Genomic DNA, 19,812 nt, shown 5'->3' with positions numbered 1-19,812 from the left:
ACCCCCTGCAGTTTTGCGAAGTGCTGTCCTTTTGCCAAGACCAGAAGGCGACTCAAACAAGCTGAGTTTGCTGTTCGCTCTTTTAGTGGAAAATAGGGAAAGAAGCACCAGAAAAAGCAGATTTACCATACGTCACTAACCTGATGCTTCAACCCCCTTCCCTTCTTTGGAGAGGCCGGTGTGCCGCTGCTGCGCTGGCGGGAGGTACTGAACACTTGGGCTTCCCGGGCTGAGGCTCCTTCAGGATTAGCGCGGGCGCGGGCTGCTACCGCAGGAAAGACTGGGGGGGGAGCTCCCGGGCCGGCCCGCTGCGAGCCGGCGGCCCCAGGCCCGTTCCTTACCTCAGGGCCGGGCCGCGCCTCACCTCAGCGCCGGAGGAGACGGGTTCCCGCCTCGGGCTGGCCCCGCCCCGGGCGCGGTTGCCATGGCGCCCCCACACAGCCGGCGCGGCGGCGGCAGGTGCGGTGCCGCCCCGCCCCGCCCCGGTGTTCCCGCCCTCAGCCTGACGTCAGCGGCAGCCGCGGAAGATGGCCGCGGAGCTGCGCGGCGGGCCGCAGCCTCCCCGCGGTCGGCCGGGCGGTGCGGAGCCTTCGCTCCGCGGGCGCTCCCTCAGCGGTGCGGACCGGCGGCTCTGAGGGCGGGGCGGGCGGCCCCGCTCCCCCCGCTCCGCCATGAGCTGCTCGGCGGACGCCGTGAAGGAGAAGCTGCTGTGGAACGTGAAGAAGGAGGTGAGGGGGAAGGAGGTGAGGGAGGAGGAGGAGGCGGGCAGGGCGTCCTCCCCGCTGGGGCCGGGGCTGTGAGGTGGACGGAGCCCCGCGCTCCGGGCGGCGGAGGTTCCCCCGGCGGCGCGGGGGTCCCCTGGCCCGGGAGGGCTGCGGGGCCTCGGGCCGTCCTGCATGCCCTCCCTCCCTCCTTCCCTCCCCGCCGGGCTCGGCCTCCCGCGGCGGGCTGAGGCCGGTAGCGAACGGTCGAACCTTCCGCGGGACGGATTTGTGTGATCTCCTTTGCAGTCGGGCCGGTTGTTAAGAGTTTGCCTAGAGTAAATAAAATAAAGCTTTGGCCGGGTTGAATTGAAACCCGATTTCCCTTCTGGCGGCGATGAATGGGAAGGGGAGGATTTGTTCGGCTACAACTGTTTAACCTTTTCTGTGCTGTTGCGGTGGAATATGCCACCTTCCCGCGATTGAAATAAATAAATAAAGGCTCTGCTTAGCCTAGCTGTTGAGGTTGACATTGTAATGCTGCTCCAGAAACATGTCGGTGGCTTCGCTGGGTTTTCTCCAAGTGAACCTGGGGAGAAGAGATGCTTCTCTGTGGGTTTGCTCATCCCTGCCCCGGCAGCAGGTGAGGGCTGTGTTCATCTGAGGCAGGAGCCTGAAACGAGCTAATCATCCCAGCTCCATTTCCCTGCGGTTATGTCTTCCTTGTTACCGGTTCTTTACTAATTTTTCCTTTGCTGTGAGTTTTGGAGGAGACAGGAGGAAAATCAGTGATAAGAAAGGTAGTCCCAAGATGCCCCTGGGTGAACTGAGTTGGCTCCTACATGCCTGAGCCCTGGCAGAAGCGTCTGCTCCTGTGGAGTTCATACCTGCGCTTTAGGAAGTGTGCTGAGAGAGGGGGGAGTAGGGCTGGGTTAATTTGGGTGGTTGCTCTTACAAAGAGCTGTGTGACACTTACGTGCTGCTACTGAACACCCTGTGCCTGAACGGGGATGGTGGCGTTAGATCACACTTGCATTTGGATGGGTGGTGCTTCAGTCTTCGCAAAGAATGGTGCTGTTACCTGGTCGGATGTGCTCAGCAGGACAGAGTTCCTACTGTGCTTCGCGTTTAGGTGGAGTGGCTCTTACTGCAGAGCAAGGTTTGTGCTGAGACTGCTCCAACAGGACACTTTTTGGGGTCCCTGCCAAAGTGCTCTGGGAGGAGTTGCCTGGTGGTGTAAGCATGCCTTGGTCTAAGAGCACCATCGGGAACGTGCTCCAGGTGGAACTACCAGCTTAGTGAGCGGCCACCTCTCCCCCTTACACCCCAGTACTGTATTTTGCATTTTTGTGGCCTTGACTGTGTAACAGCCGTGTGTAGCTGCCTGTTCTTACATGGGAGCTAAGCAAAGATGTAACGCTTATCCATCACAGCAATAGAAAGTATTTTTAAAAAGCTAACTATTCTCCTGCTCCTTCCCCTCCCCCAGTTCACAGCTGGGGAAATTAGAAGGAGCTGGAGAGCAGGATTCATTAAAGCTCAGGTGAGAAGTTGTTGCTATGGCCAAGGCTCCTGAGCCTGAATCTGGTGTCCTAATATTTGTTAGTGTTGAAACCAGAAAATATCAGATGTTTCAGTCAGCGTAGGTTCACCAGAAGTGGTAGAGTAGGGATAGACCTGTAAAGAACAATCTGTGAACAAAATTGCAGGACTGTGTCCTGGAGCAACCCAGCTAGCACCTGGCTGCAGGGCACTGAGCAGGTGTTACCTATTACTAAATGCTGTGGCTTAATGCAGCCATGAACCTGCCACTTTATTTAGAAATTTTAACTTAAACTAGGACCTTTGAGCCAAGATAGTGTAAGGTTTGATTTAGAAGTGTGTGCACTTGGTCTCCTGGGTTAATGTTTAAATATATAAATAAATTTGAGAAATGTTTTCCAACTCTGAACATTGTAATCTTGTGCTAATGTACGAGATTGAAAGTGAAATGGATTTTCATGATCCAAGCCAGCTCAAGCCAAGGAGACCAAGTGGTATATAATTAAAAAATCTGAGGCTAATTTGTTTTTAAAGTCTCTAAAATGTTTTTAATTGGACTTTAGCTTTTAAATTACTTGAATAATGCATTTTTGTTTTGTCTTTGATTTGTTTTTTTCTTCTCCAAATCCTCACAAATGCTTTTTTAGGGGATTTATATTGGCTTGGCTTTTTGGGGGTTGCCCAGAGCTTTCCATTCTAAAATAGTCCTGAGAGCTCTTTGGTGGTTGTATGCATGTTAAGATAACACCTCTTGCCTGTGCACTGCACGGACCCGTAGAAGGGGACCCTGTCTGTTCGGCTCACATTAAGACAAATGGTATCAGGAGGCAGTCAGAGACACTGAGATTGAGATTTTATTTTTCTTTTAAACAATCAATGAATGGAGCCAGGAATTGAATGCAAACCACTGGTATACCAACCACCAGATTATGCTTCCCTTAATGATGGTAATTAACTACTTCCGATAGAATTTTCAACCTCATTTTTTATTCTGTGTGACTTTTCACACAGCCACTTATACCTGCACACACACGGTGTGTTGGTGGTCTCGTTTTGAAAACTTGGCTAGTCCATGCCCATTCTCAAAGCAATCATTCCCTTCCTTTGTTCTCTAAACCCAGGCTCTTCCTCCTATTGAATTATTTTCATGTAACCTCAATATCTAATGGAGTTCAGAGTAAGCATATTCTTTCTGTATGTTGTTTACACCAAGCCTACTAAAATTCAGTTGTCTTTGTAAAATATAAAATGGTTGTCTCCAAAGTCACTTGCTGCAAAGTAGTTTTTTATTTTGTCTCTCCCTCTCAGCAGAAACTTTTGCATTTTTCCTTTGGGAAAATTTAATGTTGTTTGCTTTTTCTCAGATGGATTTTCAATTCCCACTGGTAAAGAATGTATCTTGTTGGCTCTAATAGAAAGGAGGACATGTAATGTGTTTTGAAAATTTAACTCTACTGGGATTCACGCTGAGGCTGCTTCTAAGTTCACGTTTCAAACATTTATCTCTCTCTGCAGGAAAATCTGTTGTGACAAGCAGACTCATAAAACAGGCTTTTCTCTGGCCATTTCCTTCTACCTACTGAAATGGAGGGGGTTTTGCCATTTCTGGATTTAAACACAACACTCTTTCTAGCTGTGAAACAAACAGGGTAACAATAACCTTAGCAGTTTTGCCCTGAGAAATTTCAGAACACTTCAGAAATGCAATTGCGTATCTTACAACAAAAATGCAACCACTTCTGAGCAGAAATATACTACTTATTTAACAGCTTGTGTTTACACCACCCCGTTTTTTATTAAGAGTAACAAAGAGTCAGTAGGGCAGCAGCAATTAATAAATGAGATGAACAGTAACTACACAAGCTAAAGGAGGCGTGGATGCTGGACATAAGGTTTTCTCCTTTGAGGAAAAAATACTGTGGGTTTTAACTGTGGTCCTGGATATTCCAGTATTTTATGAGCACTGTTCTTTTCCTTTGATGCTGCATTATCCCTGTGGTGCTCCTCCAGCATCCCATCATGATGCATGGTTGGGGAAAGTGCTGCAAACTGTATTCTGAAAGAGGGGTGCTGGTTTGAAACGTTGTTCCTAACCCTGAAAGCTGCAGATACATTGAGACGTGCTGGGTCAGCCCTGGTCAGAAATCCATCATTGTGACAGTTTAGCAAAATTGCAGTAAGGCAAGTCCTAACTGTCTGTGCTCATTGAAGCGAACCAGGAACTCAGCAGAAGGATGGAGAAGGCAACATCTGTAGGTCTCTTCCAGCCCTGTGCTTGTAAATAAATTAGTATATAGTCAGTGCATGTCATGTCTTAGTAGTCTTCCTTTTCTTGATCTCTTATACCAGAAGGTTGCTCCAAAATTGGGAGTTTATTTCAATTTTTAAAGCTTCTTTATAACAAAAATTAAAAAATGAAACATAAAGGCATTTCTCTTGTGTTGTTCTTTGGTGAAACTTATTAAATAATTGATGTATTATGACCTATGCTCGGTGTTTGACTGTTTCTGAAAGTTTTGGCCGTTGTAGGATGTAAGAGAAAGAGCAGTGATCCATTATAACATTGTGCAAATGCTTATCAGGTTCTATTTGAGGAGCTTGCTTTGCTTTACCTGGATAATGCTACCACCAGGATAGTCTTCACTCCTCAAATGCTAAGATCTTGGGTAGGCAGAGCTTTCCCATCCTTGCTCTCCCGTGGTTGGTAAACGTGGTGCACGTACAGCCTGTCACCTTTTCCAGGGAGAGCAGAATGTCTTCTGAGTCTGTGGCCGAGGGCTGTTAAAGCTCTCTGCAGTTCCCTTGATGCAGTGCTACTTCTGGTTCATGGAGAAACTGAAATGCACAGAAGTCAATGCACTTGCTGCTTTTCTGCATGCTTGTGCCACCTGGCAGGTGTAAATGAACAGCCTGGTTAAGATGAGTAGATCCTGTATTGATCTTATAAAGGAGGCACAGAGAACAGGAGGGATGTTTCCAAGGCAATGGAGGGAGCACTGACTGCAGCTGGAGGAGGCAGCCCTCCATCCCTTGCACAAACAGCAGTTCAGTAGGCTGAATAGAGTTCTTTACCTGTGCAGGTGGATGGGTGAATGTGGGGGGGTGGGCTGTTGATGTTTCTTTTAATGAGATTAATCTGAATTTTGGTCAGGTCTGCTAGTATCTGCAAGTGGGTGTCTGTGTAGGCTTATGCTCAGAAAGCTTCATTGACGAGTGCCTCCCCAGAACACAGAGACACAACAGCATAATTCCCTACAAAGAGAGCTGCACAAAATCGCAAGGGGGGGGGGGGGAGGAGGCTTGTGTTCCATTTGATGAGAAACATTTGATTTAGCTCCTTGCCTGGAACATCCCTGAATTACGTGGCAGTGAGGAATGACGTGGGATTGAAGAGCACTGCATTCCAGCTTTTGAATCTTCACATCTACTGTCTATGCCCTGAAAATGTTTTCTAATAACATTCACTAACCCTCCAGAAAATGTGCAGAGGTTGCTCTGTATTCAGTGGCAGTGGGGAACAGACACTGATTGCTTGCCTGGTCTATCCTGCTTAGCTCTGGAGGTCCTGGATTCAAAATCTGCTGATAGACTGACCATATGGTGCTGCTGTATAAAAGTCGGGTTGATTATTGCGTCTGAAACCTTTTTCTTCCTAATTTTTTATACAGTTTAAATTTTTTGTTCCTGGGCTACAGACTGGGATCTAAATAACATACTGAGCTAATAAAGACTAATGATTGGGGTGATGCCTGGGAAATGTGCGATAGAAGGGATTTGGCCTCTGAGCTCCGGAGCTCTTGCTCATAGTAAATGACTTTTCTTCCTCTCTGTCATCAGGAATTGAATTCCAGTTACTGTTCTCTGGGGAGCCGAAACTGAAATCACAGTCTGCAGTCCTGAATGGTGCCTGAATTCATGTCTGTGACCTTGAGTCATATGTGCATGACTTTACCCTGGTGCAGCTCTCTCATGCTTCCTCTTCTGTCCACCTTAATGCTAGTGGCACTCAGAGGTACTTTTTCCCTTTTGTAAAACAGGCCTTTCATTTTGTAGATTAAATACAGTTTTCATCCAGTGAAATCAGAACAGCTTGCAAAGGTTGGGTCACTCTCCTTCTTTCACAGATGGGTCGGCTGAGGCACAGAGATGAGTTGGCTTGGAGGCAGTGGATGGCATCGTCTCTGTGCTTCCACTGCAAGCTGTGTTTGCCGGAACATGCTGCCTCCCATGTGTGAAAATGCAGGTCAAGGTCTGAGCTGGAATTTAAACAGGCAGAGCTGCGCAGCTGTCCTGTCCCCTTCCCTTTGCTGAGCTGCGGTCTGCCTAGGTGCTATTGTCTAGATGATTTCAAATGCCTAGGTGAGGTTTAGAACAAGTTTTATTGGGTTCCTGCAAAGACAAACAGACATCAAGCTTGTAAATCAACAATGATGTGAATAAAAATGTGAGAAGGGGATTCATGGATAAACAGGGTAATCCAGATGCTTTGTGTGTGAGTTCCCATCCGTGAGACCTTCTCACACCTTTGCTTCTTTCTTGATATCCTCTTACTCCTCCACCTCCCACTGCTTTACTGTAAGGTCCAAAGTTCTAATAGCCATGTCAGAAATGCCACAGGAAAGAAACAAAGCATCTTGTCAGGAGTTTATGTTGTCAAGCCTCAGTATGTGAATAGCGAGCCAGGTTTTACGAAGTGCAGAAGACTTGCTTTGAAGTCCTCAGGTATAAAATGTGTTCTTACTTCCAAAGCCTCTTACATGTTTGCTTTCCCCCTCCAATGTTTTCTTTGCAACCCAGAGGGCTCCTGTTTGATAAGAAGCCCAAATTCTGTCGGATCAACTTGATCCAGAATTTGGGGCGAGGAGAACGCCATGTGTTGAAAGACTCGTGCAGCAAGTGCTGGAGCTGGAGCTGCAGACTGCTGCCAGCCCGGGCGGGGAGTGTAGGAGTAGGCATGGAGGTACCTCAGGATGATTATCGGGGGAAGGCATGCTTGATTATAGCATCCAGAATTGGCCTCGCAAATGATCTTACTGGAGGAGGAAGCCCTCCAAACTGGAGAAGGCACCTTCGTAGGCAGCTGCAATCTCATCATCACAGCAGTGCAAGTACAGAGCCCAGCTGTTGATCGAGCATTGCACCTGCAGCTTCTGGTTCCAGTGCTGAGTGGGAAGGCTTCAAACCTTTGGACCTGTCAGTGCTGCAAAGAAGTGGTAACCCAGCTAGCTTTAAACTGGTTATCTTGGGTACCAGGTGCAGCCTAATGAGAGCTGAATGCACAGTCACCAGCCCTGCTGAGAAGCACGGGTTGAGGTCTCCTAGGTACGCAGACCTAGCCCCTGCGGCAGGCTGGTGCTGCCCATTGCTCTACAGCTTGCGCTGGCACTCAGACCAAGCTGGCCATGCTGCTGAGCTTGTTGGTAAAGAGTAGCCAGACGTGATTACTTGCCAGATAATTCACTATTTGTTGGATTCCAGGACTGCTGTAAAAATTGTTTTCAAGTTTAAAAAAAAAAAAAAAGTTGGAAGAGGAGAGTATCTTATTAAATCTTCTGCTACAGTAGCACTTATTTTCATATATTGAAAGCGATGTGGCATTTATTTAGGCAGTGCCCTAACCCTGTAATTATAGCTCACTAAATGAGAGAAGCCAAAAATGATGGTGGATTTGTATCTGGAAAAGCAAGTGCTCTGTGGCCAGGAAGAAAGGAGTGTCTGATAAATGAGTTGGTTGAGGCAAATAGTTTTCATCTGGTATCAGGCTGAGGAAGCCACTGGGAGAGGAATAAGCTAGCAGATGAATGGAGGGTAACTGCAGCCTCTCTTCAAGAGCCTAACTGTAAGATTTGTCTGTCGTCTTCCTTAATTTTTGAAAGTCAGTAATCTGCAATGAATTCCCTCTGGAACTTGACACATCAGCCTTGAAACTGGAGAGGAACTTTGTTTTAAATCAGTAAGAAGTGTGATTAATGTAATTTTATTTGCTGTTATTATTAAATTCTGTCTAGAAGTGAAAACTGAGGGCACAGTCTTCTCTATGGGTACTGTATTATTTTTGTATAGTGTCTGGTGCAGCAGAGCTTTGAGAACATAATTTGTAATTACTGTGGCATGTAAAGTCCCCAAATGGGGGAAAGGTTGCTGTAAACCTCTCTTGGGATGTATGCCTGTGTAGCTCAGGGATTCTTTGTGCTTGAAAAAGAGCAGAAGGCCACAAATGGAAAGAGGACCTGGCAATACGTAATCTTATTTCATGAGCAGAAGTAACTATATGCAGGAAGGCCAAGGATGAATCATATAAAAAGTTTTGCACAGCCCTTTGGAACTTCTGATGAAGAAGTTCTCTGGAGGGCACTCTGCACACTCTGAAATAATTCAGCCTTTTATAGGGGCATGCCCCAAATAGACTTGTCCTTGTTCCAGCAGAGGTTCTCTCATCCCATGAAAAGCGGCTCAGGTTTGTCCTTCCTTTCCCTCCTTAAATGCTTCTATTCTTCCTTCCCTGCAACATGTAATTTGTGTGACTCCTTAGCCTTTTGGTGATGGGGAAAGGGCAAGCAAAGGTTGAAACTGAAACTCGCAAGTGCTGTGCTGGTTTTTGTTGGGATCTTACAATCACTTCTTTCTATTTATTTTAGGTAAAGCAGATCATGGAAGAAGCTGTCACCCGGAAATTTGTCCATGAAGACAGCAGTCACATCATCGCCTTATGTGGTAAATGACACAAAAGAGCTAATACTACATAATCTCACTTTTTCTATGGAAATGTATTTTCTCTGCTGTCAGAGGTTAAATGCAGGGACTTAAATATTAGAAATCATGGAGTTCAGGCCCATGTCACCTTTTCTTTACAATTGCTACATCTGCGTGTACATTACAGATAAGAAAGTAACTCTTATTAAATGACAAGGTGATTTACTAGGAAGCACTAATAGGTTAAATAATACATATTTGGAGATAAGATACAACCCAGAGAATAACTGCCAAAAGATCAAGTTTTCACAGTCATGGGTTAAAATCTGGCAGCTTCCTTCAGCTGAAAGTACTTTGTTCTGTAAGTTGTCTCAATGTATTTGAAGAATTAGGTGACTCATTTTGAGTATAGGTGACAGAATCCAGCCCAAAAAGTCATTGAAAGAGCTGTTGCCTTTTTTAAAAGAAGACAAACAGTGGAAATCTCAGTGACTTTTCTAGGCAGCATCATGCCACTGGCTAATTGGCATGTTTCAGATCTTCACAATGCTTCTCTGCTCTCCACTGTGCATTGGATGCTGTATTACATAAATGGTGCATTTGAGAGATTGAGGTCTAGGCTTTGACATTGTGGACATTCTTGTTTATTTTTTAATATAATCAGTGAGCCATTATGTTGGTGACTTTTCCTCGTGACTGTGTTTTGGAAGTTGTATTACCAAGAATTAGCAAGAACATAAAATTTCTTTGGAGATAACATCACATATACCAAGGGCAGCTGTGTTTCAGAACTCTGAATCAATCAAAGTCTGAATAAATTCTAAAATTTGGTGGTGGTTTGCCTGGTCCCTGCAGACTTAGACTGCTGTGTGTGTATGTTGTGATGATGGAGTGAAGCAAACCCTGGGTGGGTGGGTGGGATAAAGAATGGTCCAATGCTGGATTCTCAGTAGAGGTCAGCTCCTGAAAGTTCACACCAAGTACTTACTCCTTTGGAGACTTAGCCACTTCATTCAGTGCCTGAGAAGGAACTGTTGAATACTTGTCCAACAGTTCTGAAATCTAGCCCATAATTTACTAGGGCCAATAAAAATTTAACACTATTCATCAGACTTTGGTGTGTGGAGAAACATCACAGCAAGATGCTGCTGAGAATTAAAGCTATGTACAATTGTAAATATGTGTGTTGGCCTGTGAATTCTTGGCTGCTTTCTCTTCATGCTTCAAATTGAAGACTTAACTGGGAGCGATGCTGAGAATGATTGGAGAACAGCCATCATCTAAACACTTCTGGATTTCACAGAATGGAGCATTTGCAGCCAAGCATACCCAGTTATGTGTTGATGACAGTGGAGAGGTTAAGAAGAGTGGAAGCTAGGTTTGGCTTTGGAGATAAGTGGACTGTTTAGACAAAGCAGCATTGACGTGTGTTACTGAAAGCCAAAGCCAGAGAATAGTAACCTTTTCCTGTCGCAACATTGAGATTCCAACTTGCTCTGTGGTGCGTGGTTATTATGTATGCAAGGCTAATCTTTCACTAGCCTGCTTGCTGTTTCCAAGTTATCTTTTACATACAGCTTAGGAGAATTTATTCATCCCTATGTATTCAGTGCAGGAACGCAAGATCGGGCATGTTTTCTGGCTAATGTTTTATTGCTATTAATATAGACTGTAGCCTTTTCCTCCATTTAGGTTGCGGTTATGTTAAATATTCCCCTTTTATCTACTGTGTATCTGTACTATACAGAGGAGAAAAAGTAACTGAGGAAAATGGTCCCAAGATAGGAGCAGCTGAAGGAACCCTGAGCCAGTGCCCTTGCTGCAGGCTGCCTGTTCGATCTAGAGAGCTCCTAGTGTTGTGTGTCTTTTCTCTGTTTTTGAAATTATATTCCATAAGATGTGCTGCAGTGTTGATGTAAGGGCTAGTGGGGTGGCAGCTATTTCTGTTAGAATCTGCTTGGCCAAAATTAGGAATACTGTAAAATCTTCTTAATGTTTCTCCCTTCCGCCCACTGTGATTACAGTTGGTTTTGTGTTCTGAATTCTGTAGGGTCTGAAGAACTAATAACTCTCCATGAGCTGCCTTTTTATTGCCCTGCAATCCTACCTATCCTAAGGAAGTATTCCAACCTGCAGCTGCTTTGAATGTAGGACTTAATTAACTCTAAACCAGAAGTAGGTGAAGCTGAATGTTCTGCTATCACTTTAGCTAATTGAATGGAGAAACTGTTTCCAGTAGATTTGGCTAACAGCACCTGGCTGGGGCTCTCCTGTGTGTGCAGTTCTCTTCCTTCCATCACTACAGTTTCATATGTTTCTTCAAGAGGTTTTTCCCTTCTGTTTAAAATTAGATTGGCTCACTACATGAGTCACTTTCAGTGGATCTTTGTTATAAATATAGAATTCTTGTGAATCATTTTACTCTCCTGCAAGGCTGAGTTTAGCCAGAGTCTCTTAAATACATGGTAGTTGATTTTCAGGGCCTGTCTGCCTCAGTAACTGAAAATTTCCTAGCTTTCCTAGGTCCTAAAAGGCTGAAGGTGCCAATTAAGTAGTATGTGCCACTTTTCTCACACCCTTAGGTGCCTCTGTGTTACAGTGCATGGGGTTTGTAAGGTCAAGAAGCTCCAAGCCTGAGATGGCAGACTCAGTGTTTGCTGTTCAGCCCCATGCTGAGCAGAGTTTAGGTGCATCATCTGTTAAGCAGAAGAAAGTTTTTCATGTAAGATTACTGCAGGGCGTTGAGCCTGAATGGGTTTCCTCACAGTCTGGCTAGCCCTTGAAACGTGTCTCCATGGTCCTGGATTCAGTCCATAGGACGCAGTTGGATGGAAGAGCAGCTTATGTTGTGTGAGGCTCATTTGCAAATCTAGAGGAACTTGTATGGGATTTGAGTCTATGGAGATATGTTGGCATCCAGTGGGTAGGAGGGCCCCTTTACTGCTCCGAGGTCACCCTAATGAGACCACAGAAAACATGTATATTAAGGTAGGAGACGGTCTCAGTGCTACCTGTCTTGACACGTTGAGCGTAGAGGATGAAGCAGTGAGATTACCTTTGCGAGCTCCTGAAGGAAATGCCGTTCTCTGGACCCAGGGCAGTTCCGTGCTACCCTTGCTGGCTCCTGGAGGAATAATGCCTCTGTGCGGGTCAGTTCCACTCATCCAGTGGGAGAGAATGGTTGTAACGACAGTGGCTCTGCTTACAATCTGTAGTCTTTACCTGTGCAATCTAGGAGAAGGAAAAGGGTGCAGACGTTTTCATCCTTGTGGGGAATGCAGGTGTTTTTGTATTTGTTCTCATCCCAGTTTATAACCTAGTTACATTCCAGTTACTCTTTCATCCTATCTGATTTCTAAAAGATCTGGCGCTCTGATTCAGAGCCGTAGCTGTTCAGTTTGGACTGTGCAGTGTGGTTAATGTGTGCCACATTGGGACAAAAATTCCAAATTCCTTTGGGCTACAGGTTGCTGTTGAGTGAATTTCACCAGTATTGTGTTGTCAATCAGAGTATAATGAAATGACGCGAGCTCTGTGGCTATTCATAGCATCTTTAGTGGACAGGCGTTTCTGTTAGAAACTGGATGTGGATGTTTTCAGCCTGGGTTATCTGGTGCCGTTTCCTTAGTAACAGTAGCTGACATCGCATGACGTACAGACCGTGCTTTGCTCGTTAGCTGAGTGCCATCTCTGCAGGCCAAGGAGAATGCTGTCGCTCTCCTCCTGCATCCTTCCTTTCACCAGCTTCTGTCAAGTTTTCATAGCTGGTCATGTTCTCACCAGGAATACTAGCCCTTTACAGCTTTTACACTTCTGAGAGAAAGGGGGAAGAAAAAGGAAGCTTTTCTTCTGTCTGTCTCTGCAGTTATCTGATGTGTATTTACCAGCAAGCAGGGTTTTCCAGTCCAGTGCATTACACTTAATACATTTGTCTGAAAACTACCTGCAGCTTTGCTAAGCCTTTTTCTGCGTGGTTGCCCATCTTTAGATCTGACAGTAATGTGCAGCTATAAGCAAAGAATTAAAAACCTGTTTAAATCGGCTTCATAAAGCAAACATAATGCAACATGCCTTGTTCACAAATGGATTCAAGACAAGTTTACCCGAGTGTTGTTCTTTATGTCTTCAAGGGCACGTAGCTCATGTCATGAATCTCACAGGACTGGTTTTCTCCCAGTGGTCTCTTTTATGTGTCCAGTCAAGATGTTTCATTAACTTGCTCTTTAATATTTCTTTTCTTTTCCCCTTTTCATCAAAAAAAAGAAAAAATTATACAGAAGGTTTCACAGAAACTAGAAATGTGCCAGATCAGGAAATCTTTACTTCAGATGTACAAAGCCAACTCAAACTGTGCTTAATAACAGTCTTTATGTTGTCCAAAAAAAAAAAAGCCCTTCAGACACTTTCAATCTCATCTTTGAAACCAGCATTTCGATGTTTTTCAAAGAGCTGTCTCATTTCCAGTGGATTTATTTAATGCAAGTGTGATGAACTGTCCTATCTGCTCAGCAAGGTAGCCCTGAGGAACTGGTGCAGCCAAGAACACTTTACAGAGCTGGTGCCTTCAGCAGGGCACAGGCAGGGGCTTCTGCCCACTTTGCAAGGTCCATGTGCCTCCAGCAATATCGGAAAGAGAAACTTGGGAAAAAGCTTCTGCAGACTTATCTTCCTTCTCTGCCATTCATCCCAGTTATTGCACCCATGGCGGAATGGGTGGCTGGACTCTGTTCATTGCGACAGCATTGGTCACCAGGACATTTGTTTAATGCAGTTTTTGTTTATTCTTGTTTACTCTGTGTGCAGAGCTGCAATAACTGCCCCTGGTTGCTCAAACTGTATGCTCCATTTGTATGCATTATTCATTGGAGGGGGGAAAAGAAAAGGGAGTGTATGGGGAGCCTTCTCCTAGAAAAAAAACCACTTAAAGCAAGCCGTATACACGGTGCATACTTGATGCTTGATGAATGGGTTTTGTTGCCAGAAGGACATTGCTCCTGTAATAATAGTAATTAAAAGTAGAGTATATTTTTAATGTCTTGTTTTTAAAGATAAATTGATAACTACTCTGCAGACAAACTTTGTCCAGACAATATCTCCCTCAGTGAAGTTAGCAGTGTGTTGTTTTGTTTGGTGTAATTATTACTTAAGAGTAGCAAGGATGCTGACAAATAAAAACTGGGATTGTACAAAAGGTTCAACATTCACTGCATGTTTGTTTTAAAGGAAATGTGAACTTTGAATTGTCTCATAATTAAATTATTGTTCATAGGAGTTGATTGTGCTTGGCCTGGTTTATAATTTAAAGGTATTTTTATATTGTTTGAAATGAGTCTCTGTGGTTTGTTCTCTTTGAATAAATATTTTGAGTGTATTAAATGAAGTAATACTGAATTCCTATGCTGTAAAATAATTGCCATAGACTTCAGGTGGACTATTGAGAGCTGGGATGTGCCAGAATCAAAATGTGTATTGTTTAGATGTAAATCCAGCATGCCTGCTTGTCAAAGTGAATGTAGTTACTGCGTTTTGGGGGAAGGTTGGCAGTAAACGTGAGTAAAAATGGTAACTTGGGCACTGTCAAATGTGCAGAACTTGGCTTTTCAATGAGATTTTTATTTGAACTAAGGAAGGGATGAACTGCACGAAAAGGGTTTTTTGGCCTGAATAATAAATCTGCTACCAGTAATTAAACCCATTAATTAAAATGTACAGAATCCCTTTGTGGCTGAAATGGAAAGGCCAGTTCTGATTTTGAGCTGTAGAATGGTATTTAATGTTATGCTTTAGGCTTCTTCTAAACCTTCTTTGAGGACTGCAGGTCTGCATTGCACGTGTTCCTTGGGATGTGAGTGGAGAACAGAGAGTTGGGGGGTTCTGTCGCTGTCTCTGGGAATTGTGCCACCAGACCTCCCTGGGGACCCACCTGGGTTTGCACAGGAGCTGTGCTGGGAAGTGGATGGGTTTATTGCAGGAGTATCACCGTTGTCTGTTCCTTTCCTCCCACATCAGCAGCTCGTATTGATTTTTCTTTGGAGCCCTTCATGCTGGAGGAAAGGCAATAGCTGCAGCAGTGACATTCCTCATAGCTGTGTTTGGTGCGTGTCTAGTGAACCTCATAGCCAAAGTGATCAGTGTGATGCCACTAGATGGCTTCAAAAAGAGTCCCCTCATCCCTGTGGGGGTATTCCTCCTTTGAGCATTATGGGCATTACATGTAAAGTATTTATATATGTAGGTATTTTATTGAGGCAGCCGCATTTCTTCTCTTTTGCCCGGGTGATGATAGAGAAGGAGTTGCACAAAAGAAGTGCTGTTTGGTGCGCTGCAGCGAGAGGCTTTTATTTGGTCTAGAGCCTCACAACTGCACCGCCTGTTTCTAAGCTCTAAGGACACCTCATCTTGTTAACAGGCTGCCTGCCAGCGGCAGTGCCAATCTGCTCAAGTGTCTGAACTTGAACTCAAGTCAACCGGGAGTAGGCCATAGGTTTGGATTTGATGTTTCAGGCAGCTTTCTCTGGTTTTATCATACTACTGAGTTTTTTTGCTGTCAAGGAAGGGAAGACCTGTAGATCCAAGCACCTCCCTGAATTGCATCATGCATTCCTGTTGATACTGAGATGTTGATGCAAGTGACCAAACCACTTGTAAACTAGAAAGCAAAGCAACCAAACTCAAATTCTGTAAGGCATTGAAGCTCCTCCATCAAAAAAACCCAACAAAACTCTTATCTTCTGTTTTCTTGATACTTTGGGTATCTTTTCTGGTATACTTTGGTTACTTGATGTGCGCTGTTTCTTCCCGTTTCCAGTTGTTAATATAATTTGATTTACTCCCAGTCTTGGTTACAGTCCCTCACTTCAGGGGCATTTGGAAGTATTTATTTTTCCTTACCTCAGTGTCATCTAATTATCTTTGCCTTCCAAATCTGTTCTAAAGCTGTGTTTTATCTAGACCAGACTTACAGACCAGAAATGTCTCCCCCCTTTTAAACCCAAGCAGAAAATTTGCTATTTCTGAATGTTAAGTTACTGTTCTATCTTGATAGATTTGGTGAGAATACTTGCTGCAGAACCTGCAGTTCCATGTGCTGGTCCCTTCCAGCCTGGATGTGTAGAGAAGAGGAACAGAGGAATCGGAGGAGACTAGAGAACTTGGCTTGCTCAGCCTAGGAGACAAGCCTGTCCCCTTGACTGAGCTGCATTAACCTCAGGTTTTGTTGTTTCCTTTTCCATTATGTGTATTGCTTTTCTTCTCTTATTAGCTGATGAAAATTACCGTTTTTTCTGAGTAATGCTGTGTTTAAATATCACAGATCTAAAAAAAGAAAAACAAAATCCATGTCATGATCTGTCCAGTAATGCGTTGGGAAAGGTAACATGGTTTGACTGCAGAGCTGGATCTGAATATTAAATGAAGGTGTTTATACATTATCTGTGACTGCGTTTAGTCATGCATGCAGCCCTTTAAACAAAAGAAGGATGTGATCGCTGCACTGGGGGGAGCTTGTGATATAATGAATTTACACTAGTAAGCGGTCCTTGAAGCAGTGCTCTTTGTGTGAGTAATACATTGGAGAGATGGCCTCAGCCCTTTCAGCTGACATCTACTGTCCCAGCGTGAACAGACACTTGCCTGAACACAAACCGAGTGCTGACTTGCCCAGCGACCAGTCCAGTCCTCTGTGGAAGCAACTGCTTGCAAAACCTGTGGTAGTAGTGGAGGGTGCGTGAGGAGGTGGATGGGTGAGGAGCTGTGCAGTGCCGTGCGTGCACCTGGCCAACTCTGCAGGGTCCATCCTTTCCTTTGTGGATGACTTCCAGGTCTATAGGCATGATGTGCCAGGTGGTAGGTAAATGGTTTCGTATGCCTTCTTCTCAGTCCGGTTTCTCTCATGCTCTTCTAAGTTGTGAAGTAGCTCCTTCAGCTTCAGTGCAACAAGACTAGAATACAATCTAGACTCGGGACAGGTTGTGTTACATCAGAGCTGGACTCCAGGATGGGGATGAAAATGGCTTCTTATTTGCTCTACCTGAAGAGGAACACAATATGAACACACTGTTTTTTCCATTTTAACCTGTGTGCATGTTACGTGCAGTCTGCCAGTGTTCCCTGTCAGGGTACTCACGTACTCTGTCGACTTGATGCCAGCGATGTTAGCCTGTGTGGTGGTTTTGAGGATGTGAGACTGGAAGTCCTGTCACTTTTGTTTCAGAGACTTTTTAAAGAGTGTGGGGTTTTTAAATCTCATTCAAAGAGTTGCTGACCTGGTGCAATAAGTATCTTTGAACTGTTTCTGCCCTGTTTGTCTTGTTGGTGTGTACCTCATGTTGTGTGCTCTTGCTTCCAAGCTCCTGAAGTGTGTGTGTACATAGGGACTGCACAAGCATTTATTGTTCTCAGAAGCGAAGTGGAGGAAAACTCCACGCACAAGTGCTTTTGAAGCAGCTGTGCTTTAGGCTTAAATTCTATGCTCCAGAGGAGACCTAATGCGGAGGCCCCATATCTATCCTTTGCAGTTTCCTTTTGCATAGCCCTGGGGTACCTAGGCTTGGATAATCATCACTGTAAGATGCTTCCTTCTTGGAAAATAAGTAGAGGGAAGTGTTAGTTGGAATAGCTCTGTATCAGTCAATATCTGTTCACAGTGAAAGGACTGGCAAATTCTGAGAAATAGAATGGTTCTTGGGTCCTGTTAATGTTTTGGAGCCAATTAAGTATATAACATGATTGCAGTTAATCTGCAAAACACTTAAGACTGGACTTTCTATCAAACAATTTAACAGTTACCTCCCAGCTTTAATTAGGTGTCATCACAGCTTCCTAAAGCAGATGAGTACTCCCTTCATTTTGGAGGTGGTAGACAATAGGAAAGCAATTGCGTGGCTGGATTTTCTGGAGCCCTGTGCTTAGTCTGAGATCAGTTAAGATCTTAAGTTTCAGGGTCTGTAAATGGTTGTAGGAATACAATCAAATAGCTTCAACTGAAATCAGGATGTGTCTCTGTCTAAGCTGGCAGTAGAAAACCAGGAAACCTTTGAACATGAATATGGCTGGTGACTCCTCAAGACCAGATATCTGGGGTATTTCAGGGACAGATAGTGTGTCTGAGTTGCAGGAGTGCTTGCTAGTGCTGGTTAGGAATCTAAGATGCTAACATACGTAAGGGTTAACTACAAAAATGTGGTTAGTTGTGGGACTGTTTTCTTCATTGGTCTTATGATGACTTGTTATCCCATTTTGCACAAAGTTAATTGTGTTTGAAAGAGAAGATCTAATTAGGAACCAATGACTGCATGATGCTGGAGCTTGTGTTCTGTTTTCTCTCGTTCAGGACCTGAAATCCAAGCAATTATCAGAGTCACCAAACGTCACGATTGCCAGCCCCAAGCAATGAAAAATCATGAGTCAGAAATCTTTTCGTTCATGGCCCTAAATTACAAGACTGGATTAAAGTTCATGACAGGAAAATAAAATCAACTGAGGAATAGAAATGTATTTCTTAAATACATTTCTTATCCAGACATTCTTATCCAGTGGTATACTTCAAGATGGTAAAGCTTTCAGAAGAATATCAAATATCCGCAGACTTGCAGTAAAATCATGGAAGGTGGCAATGTGGGAAACTCTTCTTTGTTTTTAAGGTGAGAAGTAAGTTCCTGATAGAAGCCACAGCTTTCTCTGCCTCCTCTATTTAAAGCATGGCAACAAAGTGTTAACACGTGAAAGGAACAGGAGTTGAGTTGGAGCTCAACTGGACCTCATTTTTGGAGTGTCCTGAGTGTCCACACAGCAAGCTGTTCCCATCAGTTTCAGTTGGAGTTACAGCCTTCCAGTTCCTCTGAAAATCAGCCCAATTAGGAAGAGATGCCTTATGCTTTGGGGTTTTTGGGTGATTCCCTTGAGGCTTCTAAATAGCACAGTGCTCCTAGGTTTGACAAAAAATTAAGAATTCAGTTTCCTCTCTTTTTTATTAGCTCATGGAAATGTAACTTATATAGAAATAGATGTAAATAACCATTGTCCAGCTGGACAATTTATTATTTTAATTCTTTTGGCTTTCTGCCCTTGGCATTGATATTTTTAAAAATGTAGTTAATCTGCTATGGAAATGCAGGTCGCATAAACAAAACAGGAGCCTCCTTGTATTACTATTCCTATTTGGAAAACAAATGGAACGTTTTCAGTGATGAATAATGCTTATAAAATAGTTTACAGAGATTCTACCTCACTCCATAAACACGTTAGCCCGAAAAGAGTACCAGAGAGGATCATAATTGGGGGGAGGCAAATATTTTTCCACAGAAGTTTAAAAGGTTTTTGATTGTGCTCCAGAGATGACTGCTTTAAAGTAATGAGTGGCATGATTGGGGGGGGGGGGGGGGGCGAAGAGAGTGAATATTAGCTCTGATGTGAAATCAAACGTGGTTTTGAACTGCATGTGTTTTTAGTTTGAGAAGTGAAATACAATCTCTCATGCTTTTTAGAGCGCTCTACTAAACATTTTACTTTAGTCCTGGGCCATTGAATTGGATCATATTCAATTATTTAGAGAAACCTCAGTAATTTTGATTTACCCTTAATAGTGTTTAATGGAAACACTTCCATTTCCTGAAGGTTATTGAGGTCCTTGAAGCTTAATGGTCAAGATTTTAAAGAGGAGCAATCTCCAACTGGATGTTTCCCAGCCAGAGCTATGTTTAGAACTCAGGATTGTCCATTTAGATTTATTTTTTTTTCCCCAGGGATTTACTGAAAAATATGATAACTGTGTCCTGTCTGTGTGGCAGAGCAAAATACAAGTAGCTTGAGTCCATTAAACCAGACAGCCTTGGATGGTCAGTTCCCAGTAATGGCTGGTTTTACCTTGCTTCCAAGG

General features: G+C 44.0%; 1 protein-coding gene across 8 annotated transcripts in view; it reads left to right on the top strand.

The window, feature by feature from the left end:
- The first annotated feature begins 503 nt into the window (after window positions 1-503).
- Window positions 504-19,812, top strand: part of SGSM2 (small G protein signaling modulator 2) — a 65,314-nt gene continuing 46,005 nt past the window's right edge. For 6 of the 8 annotated variants that reach the window (XM_069790825.1, XM_069790820.1, XM_069790824.1 and 3 more), the window contains exons 1-2: window positions 504-728; window positions 8,882-8,957. In XM_069790825.1, coding sequence (XP_069646926.1) covers window positions 672-728; window positions 8,882-8,957 — 133 coding nt within the window. In that variant the 5' untranslated portion in view covers window positions 504-671. Of the gene's footprint in view, window positions 729-8,681; window positions 8,701-8,881; window positions 8,958-18,267; window positions 18,578-19,812 lie in introns of those variants that run through there. The other 2 variants (XM_069790822.1, XM_069790826.1) reach the window with 2 other exon arrangements.

This window comes from Haliaeetus albicilla, chromosome 9 (genome assembly GCF_947461875.1).
Source record: "Haliaeetus albicilla chromosome 9, bHalAlb1.1, whole genome shotgun sequence".
Classification (NCBI taxonomy): domain Eukaryota; kingdom Metazoa; phylum Chordata; class Aves; order Accipitriformes; family Accipitridae; genus Haliaeetus; species Haliaeetus albicilla.
The sequence above is the reverse complement of the archived record's forward strand: the minus strand, read 5'-3'. Positions and strand labels throughout refer to the sequence as shown.